At 45.5% G+C, this 7,930-nt stretch overlaps 1 protein-coding gene across 1 annotated transcript in view; it reads right to left on the bottom strand.

Moving 5' to 3' along the window:
* Positions 1 to 420: 420 nt before the first annotated feature.
* The window catches only part of dner (delta/notch-like EGF repeat containing), a gene marked incomplete at both ends in the record, with an annotated part of 58,595 nt that continues 51,085 nt past the window's right edge, over positions 421 to 7,930 (bottom strand). The window contains 4 exons of the mRNA XM_080547354.1: positions 421 to 532; positions 6,237 to 6,483; positions 6,944 to 7,075; positions 7,280 to 7,393. Coding sequence (XP_080403480.1) covers positions 421 to 532; positions 6,237 to 6,483; positions 6,944 to 7,075; positions 7,280 to 7,393 — 605 coding nt within the window. The remainder of the gene's footprint in view (positions 533 to 6,236; positions 6,484 to 6,943; positions 7,076 to 7,279; positions 7,394 to 7,930) is intronic.

The raw sequence follows: 7,930 nt of genomic DNA, 5'->3' as shown, positions 1-7,930 counted from the left end.
TCAGCTGAATCTACATTTAAACAGAGCTCATGGGTTGGCGGCCCCACCAGCAGCCTTGGAGGTACTAGTCACGTTCTACTGGACCACAGGGGCCACAGACATGGCGATGGCATCAACGACGACCGAAAGAATTCAAAAGTAAGCTCTTATGCTACAATAGCCTTATGGATATCAACAGTAAAATAAACGTGTCACAAACTCTACATTTGTCATTTCAGAATTTGTTCGTTTTGTTTGTTGTTTTTTCCCACTACGTTGTCTTGTTTTGTTTTCTAAAGAAATACTGAATGGTTTTGGCATTTACTGAGTGGTCTGTACTGTATGTGTGTCTTCACGCACATCCTGTATGTGTGCAGTCGAATGTGTCAATAGGTGAAGGTAAGTGTGACGTCATGTGTTTGGATGTTTGCTGGTGTGTTTTTACAAATCTTTAGTTTTGATTAGAGTGACCAAGGGCTTGTCGTCAGGGCTGTAGTCTTCGTAGGTGATGGGAGTCGCCTCGTACATGGCTGGCCTGGACTTCTTCCCAAATCTGAGAGAGAGGAGGAGGAGGAGGGGAGGAGGGAGGAGGAGTGGAGGGGAGGGAGGAGGAGGAGTCATGGAGTCATTTGACAGCTAAATGGGGACACAGCTTACCTGGCAAGACCGTTTATAATCATTCAACCATACATTATAGAGTTAACCAGATGAGTCATAGTGATCTCCAGCACATGAGTGTACAGGTGAGTGTACAGGTGAGTGTACAGGTGAGTGTACAGTAACAGGTGAGTGTACAGGTGAGTGTACAGTAACAGGTGAGTGTACAGGTGAGTGTACAGGTGAGTGTACAGGTGAGTGTACAGTAACAGGTGAGTATACATGTGAGTGTACAGGTGAGTGTACAGGTGAGTGTACAGGTGAGTGTACAGGTGAGTGTACAGTAACAGGTGAGTGTACAGGTGAGTGTATAGTAGTTACAGAGACATACAGGTGAATGTCCCTGGTTAATAAGGGTCGAGGTACTCAACATTATCATATGAGCGTCCACTAGAGGAGCTGTGTAGTGCAGTATAGGTCCACTAGAGGAGCTGTGTAGTGCAGTATAGGTCCACTAGAGGAGCTGTGTGGTGCAGTATAGGTCCACTAGAGGAGCTGTGTGGTGTGTATAGGTCCACTAGAGGAGCTGTGTGGTGTGTATAGGTCCACTAGAGGAGCTGTGTGGTGTGTATAGGTCCACTAGAGGAGCTGTGTGCTGCAGTATAGGTCCACTAGAGGCAGCTGTGTGGTGCAGTATAGGTCCACTAGAGGCAGCTGTGTGGTGCAGTATAGGTCCACTAGAGGAGCTGTGTGGTGCAGTATAGGTCCATTGAGGCAGCTGTGTGGTTCAGTATAGGTCCACTAGAGGCAGCTGTGTGGTGCAGTATAGGTCTACTAGAGGAGCTGTGTGGTCCAGTATAGGTCCACTAGAGGCAGCTGTGTGGTGCAGTATAGGTCCACTAGAGGCAGCTGTGTGGTGCAGTATAGGTCTACTAGAGGAGCTGTGTGGTTCAGTATAGTTCCACTAGAGGCAGCTGTGTGGTGCAGTTACAGTATAGGTCCACTAGAGGCAGCTGTGTAGTGCTGTATAGGTCCACTAGAGGCAGCTGTGTGGTGCAGTACTATATAGGTCCACTAGAGGAGCTGTGTGGTGCAGTATAGGTCCACTAGAGGAGCTGTGGTGCAGTATAGGTCCACTAGAGGAGCTGTGTGGTGCAGTATAGGTCCACTAGAGGAGCTGTGTGCTGCAGTATAGGTCCACTAGAGGCAGCTGTGTGGTGTGTATAGGTCCACTAGAGGAGCTGTGTGCTGCAGTATAGGTCCACTAGAGGCAGCTGTGTGGTGCAGTATAGGTCCACTAGAGGAGCTGTGTGGGGCAGTATAGGTCCACTAGAGGAGCTGTGTGGTGTATAGGTCCACTAGAGGCAGCAGTGTGGGTCAGTATAGGTCCACTAGAGGAGCTGTGTGGTGTATAGGTCCACTAGAGGAGCTGTGTGGTTCAGTATAGGTCCACTAGAGGAGCTGTGTGGTTCAGTATAGGTCCACTAGAGGCAGCTGTGTGGTGCAGTTACAGTATAGGTCCACTAGAGGAGCTGTGTGGTGTGTATAGGTCCACTAGAGGAGCTGTGTGGTTCAGTATAGGTCCACTAGAGGCAGCTGTGTGGTGCAGTATAGGTCTACTAGAGGAGCTGTGTGGTGCAGTATAGGTCCACTAGAGGCAGCTGTGTGGTGCAGTATAGGTCCACTAGACTAGAGGCAGCTGTGTGGTGTGTTTGGTCCACTAGAGGCAGCTGTGTGGTGCAGTATAGGTCCACTAGAGGCAGCTGTGTGGTGTGTATAGGTCCACTAGAGGCAGCTGTGTGGTCCAGTATAGGTCCACTAGAGGCAGCTGTGTGGTGCAGTATAGGTCCACTGAATTCGGCCGTTCGGCTTTTTCCATCAGAGCTGTACATTTCTGGAACTTAATACCCAGCTCTATCAAACAATGTTCCTCTCTGACAGGCTTCAATTCAAAACTGAAATCATGGCTGATAGATAAACCAATCATGTGTCCACTGACCACATAGAGCTACAACTTTTTTCTTTATTTTATTTATATGATATATTATATCAGCGTCTTTGAGCCTCGGAAAAGCGCTATATAAATCTAATGAATTATTATTATTATTATTATATATTTTTTATGATGTAATATTTGATGTAATGTTTTCTTGAGTGTAAAGTGTGATTTTTTTTACAATTTCCTGTAGTTCTGTTTTATGTGATATTTCTATGTCCTGTAGTTCTGTTTTAAATAGTTTATAACATCTGAGGCCGTATTTCCCCAGTAGTTGGGGGCCTTAGGGATATTTTGGTGCAAATTTGTGCAAAAGCACCAAATTTGGCCCAGATGTAGCTCAGAGTATGCTCTAGTGATTTAGCCAGGGCGCCCGAGCCAACGACCGCCATGGTCGCCATGGCGGCCAAATCAATATGGCCGCCCTCTGAAAAAGGTTTCGGCTATAACTTTTGAACCAAATGAACTAGAAATGCAAGCCTGGTGTCTATTTTATGTTTTTTGACTATTAGAAACACATTTGAATGCTTATATTCATGATTGGGTGTGCCTGGACCCCTAATTTGCATAATGCCAAAAAAAAATTGGTTTGGGTTTGGGTCAGGTCGATTGGCAAATGTCAATGTCCTTGCTGTGACGTATTGCATCGGTCTTGCAGGTGTGATGGGTGCCGCCAAATGCACTTCTGACATTGACATTCTCGGTTGCAGGTTGGCATCTTCAGCTGCACAGGGTTTGAGGAACTCTGGACCATGGAGGACGATATCAACAGCAACAGATGTTGTGAGACAGTTGGACGGGAAGGAGCCGTCAAATGTATGGCCTCGTTGTAAGCAGTACTTGTGTAAAACCAAGGCGGCCCTCATCAACAGAATTGCCTCATCCTGAGCCAATTGTTCCTCTTAGCCACTTGTTCCTTGTTTGCGATGTAGGTTTCCCTCCCCTTCTGGTGTTCACTCTATTCAGGCAGATAGCTGAGGAGATGTTGCTTGAATGTTGTTGTGTGGGGTTCATAATCAGACACAAACACCTGTGTTCTTTCATAAGGTTCCTGTAGAGTTGCCGTAATAGGAGATTGTGAAGGAGGATCTGAATCCTCAACCAGAGCAACAATTTGTGCAATAGTTAGATGGTCAAAGGTTGTCCCCCACTCACTGGTAGATGCTTCCCCTTCTGACACCCTGGCCTGGCAGTGTCATGAGATGCTTGCCGTTTTGCTGCATATCGCAACATGAGATAACATTTGGCATGTAGTACATACCTGCTGTGTGCACATCGGAAGCTCGTGTAACTAATCTACCAAGAAGCTAAAAATGTTTACAGGATTCTGCCCAGCTTTTCAGATTGGAATCAACATTATCTGTTACTGCCTTGTGAAGGTCATCCATATCCTCCCCCTCACATAGGCTATGACACAATGAATGCCACAGGCTTTGGGTTGACATGATCGAAGCTTTTTAGGACTCACTACTAAGGAGGAGCCAACGTCATACTTTGGAGCCCTTTTGACACGACAACTACTACAGTAGCTTCTACAGCGTTTGTGATACATAGCATTATGTGTTTTAAGCGTTGCTGCAATACCTGAACCGTCATTCAACTGATCAATTGTAACATTAACAGAAGAAGGAAGAACATTAGCAATAGCTAAGAAATCATTTTTTCCCTTTCTAGTGATACAAGTCCTTAATTTTTGGGTCTTTGCAATGGTTCATCAGCATCTCATTGGCAGAGACAGCATAGCACCCAATTAATGGTCCCGCTACTAGAGGTAGAGGTAGAGGCCATATTGTGATGACATAATACATGACTTATGTGAGATTGAGGAAATTGTAGGCTACGTGTTGTCGTTGCAGGAAATGGTAGTTGTAGACAGAAGTAAAACAAGACAATACCTTATTTTCAGCATGTCTGCTATCAATTGAAATGATAAGAATGCATATATGACAATGGGCTGTGTTCGTGTAAACAGAAGAAGGAATCAGTCATTGTTATCTTGATAGCTAGCTACTGTAGAATATTACAGGCTGGCTCCACTACTAGCGTTGCGTCACCTCGCCATCGGTGTTGCATTAACTTGACGTTGTACCTGCTCCACCGTCATTTGTTGCATATAAAAATATAGATTTTTTCCACCTCAAGTATCAGCCGTTCGTCATCCATTTCTGCAACAACCTTCAAGCACCTGTGGTGATTCACAATTCGCAATAGCTGCGACCAGGCACGCGCTATAGAGTAGTTGGCTATAAGCATTTTCAATCTGGTATCTTCTCTATTAGTGGATTAACCGCTGTGGTGATTTAACTGATGATAAAAAGACATCAAGTAGACTACAAACAGAGCAAAACAAGAAAACAACACCAGAAAACAACCAATATACAATTATAACCAACAAACAATATACAATTATAACCAACGACCAATATACAATAGTAAATATACATTCGCGTTCGCCATCGGAAATCAAACTTTGCCGAATTTTTACTTTGGACGCAGCCATCAGCCACAACGCAACGCGGACGCAACGTAGGCAGTGGAGCACCTTTCATTGATTACAAAAGCAACGTTCCCTGGCTGACAGCAATTCCGGACGCAACGCAGCGCAGACGCAACGCTCGATGGCCATAGTGGAGCCTGGGCGTTAGCTAGCCAGCTAACTAGCTAGCTAATGTTGTGAGGTGCAGAGAGCGGGATCCTGGAATTATTGTAAGATTATGAAAATGACTGATGATGAATGATGAATTATAACTTACTTGAGAAAGAAAATAGTAGTTGTACTGTAAACAGCTTTTTAAAATTCTAATTCAAATTGTAACTGTCTTTAAGTTCACGAGGTCTGGCCCTCCCACATGCTCCCCAACATTCAAAATGGGTCAATATTGGATTTTTTATTTTTTATTTTTTTGTTATGGTAAAACCCATTTTCGGGGAGCCACCATCTTGGAAATATGCAAATTAGGGGTCCAGACACACCCAATTATAAATATAAGCATTCCAATGTGTTTCTAATGGCCAAGAAACATAAATAAGACACCAAGTTTTTATTTGAAGCTAATTTGGTTCAAAAGTTATAGCCAAAACCTTTTTCGGAGGGCGGCCATATTGATTTGGCCGCCATGGCGACCCCAGTGGTCGCTGGCTCGGGCGCCCTGGCTAAATCATTAGAGCATACTCTGAGCTACATCTGGGCCAAATGTGGTGCTTTTGCACAAATTTGCCCGAACATAGCCTCATATAGCCCTAAGGCCCCCAACTACAGTGGATTTACCTGCCCAGGGACTGCTGGTGCAATTTAGCTACCCAGCTAATTCAGGGAGAGTAAATGACTGTCCATTGTCCCTTTTAACACTAGAAGAGCCGTGAGGGGTAACTCGATCAAATCTCAGGACCCTCCTTTCATGACTTTTCCTAGATATGTGCGTTCTACCACCCAGTATCCTTACATTTTCAAAATCACCTCAGGATAAGATAGTATAAAGCTGTTTTGCAGTTTTTCTGTGTAGGAAGCAGGCTAAAAAAAGAAGCGCCCTCTAGTGATCTCTGTGTGTAAATAGCAGACTTACATTCTAAAAAGGGGGTCTATTTGACCCCCAAGGCGGCTCTACTAGTAGGTCAAATAGGCACGGCTGTTGTAGTGTTAAATAAACTAATAAATAACTCTCACCTGGCATGGCGGATGGAGGCGATGGCGTTGCTGAACTCGCTGTCGATGCTGCGGCAGTTGTAGAACTCCTGGTAGGCGTGGCGGGACGACCCCTGGTACTCGATCCGGCTGATGCGACAGATCCCGACGATGAGGATGATGAGCATGAGGACGAAGGCCACGCACAGCGCCCCGATGATGATGTAGAGGGAGTGGCGAGGCATGTTGGTCAGCGTGTCCTCAGGGTGAGACGGCTTCCACTGCAGGTCTGTTAGGAAGAGACACACACACACACACACACACACACAGACACACACACACAGACACACACACACACACACACACACACAGATGCACAAACACACAGACACACACACACAGATGCATAAACACACACGCGCGCACACACACACACAGATGCACAAACACGCACGCACGCACACACACACACACACACACACACACACACACACACACACAGACACACACACACACACACAGATGCACAAACACACACACACAGATGCACACACACACACACACACACACACACACACACACACACAAAAGGCATGTTGTTAAAGAATAAGGTAAGTAAAAACATGATTATCTGCATTAGAAGTGATCAGGTTCACAGGTGAACAGTGGACGTTCCGAGGAGGAGAGGAGGAGGAGAGGAGGAGAGGAGGAGGAGAGGAGGAGAGGAGGAGGAGAGGAGGAGGACTTACGGATCTCACAGTTGGCCCCCACCCAGCCTGGGGGGCAGTGACAGGTGTAGCTGTTTGACTGGTCGATACAAGTCCCTCCGTGATGGCAGGTGTTGCTCTCACACTCGTTGATGTCAACCTCACAGTTGTCCCCTGAGAGAACAGACAGATCTGGGTAAGTCTTTGACTAGAGCAGAAATCAACATTAAGCTGAGAATACATACGGCTCTGGGTATGGGCAGTTGGGCAGTTGGTCAGTTGGGCAGTTGGTCAGTTGGTCAGTTGTGCACTTACAGTTTCTGTTCCAGAGCCTCCTCAAGGTAAACATGAACACACACACACAGTCTGAACCCTTACCCAGGTAGCCAGGTAGGCAGGTGCAGGAGGCGTTGAGACCAACGCTCTCACAGCGGCCTCCGTTCTTACAGTGCAGCTTCTGACACGGGTCCCTGTAGACCTCACAGTGTCTTCCTGCAGACACACACACACACATACACACACACACACACACACATACACACACACACTCTTCACATGTCTCATAGTACACTTATCACAATGAAACAACCGAATACGCAAATACATACATTGCATTAGACAGCATGCAATCTTTTACATTCATCGTGTCACACTAACAACTTGCAGTTAAGAACATTTTTAAATGTGCATCAATCTGGCATTAGACCTGGGGCCTCATTTCTAAAAATGTACTTGAACGTCATCTTTAACTTGCACGTAAGCACATTTTTCTAAATGGACGTAAGGATTATTTATAAAACCGTCTGCGCTTGTTTAAAATTGCGTACGTCTGTCGTACGTACTTCCGTCTATAAATAACAAATATACTTGAAATTGAACGCAGGTGAATGAGCTTTGTATTTACGCCCTGTGATAGCGGCTCAATTATAGCGGCTGAATTAAACCAAGTGCTATAAATAGACACCTGGGGAATCACAATGAATCTCGCCGCTATCACGCCTCAATTTAGAATGATTACACCATACAATA

Source organism: Nansenia antarctica (assembly GCF_963989245.1).
Source record: "Nansenia antarctica genome assembly, chromosome: 17".
Taxonomy (NCBI): domain Eukaryota; kingdom Metazoa; phylum Chordata; class Actinopteri; order Argentiniformes; family Microstomatidae; genus Nansenia; species Nansenia antarctica.
The sequence above is the reverse complement of the archived record's forward strand: the minus strand, read 5'-3'. Positions and strand labels throughout refer to the sequence as shown.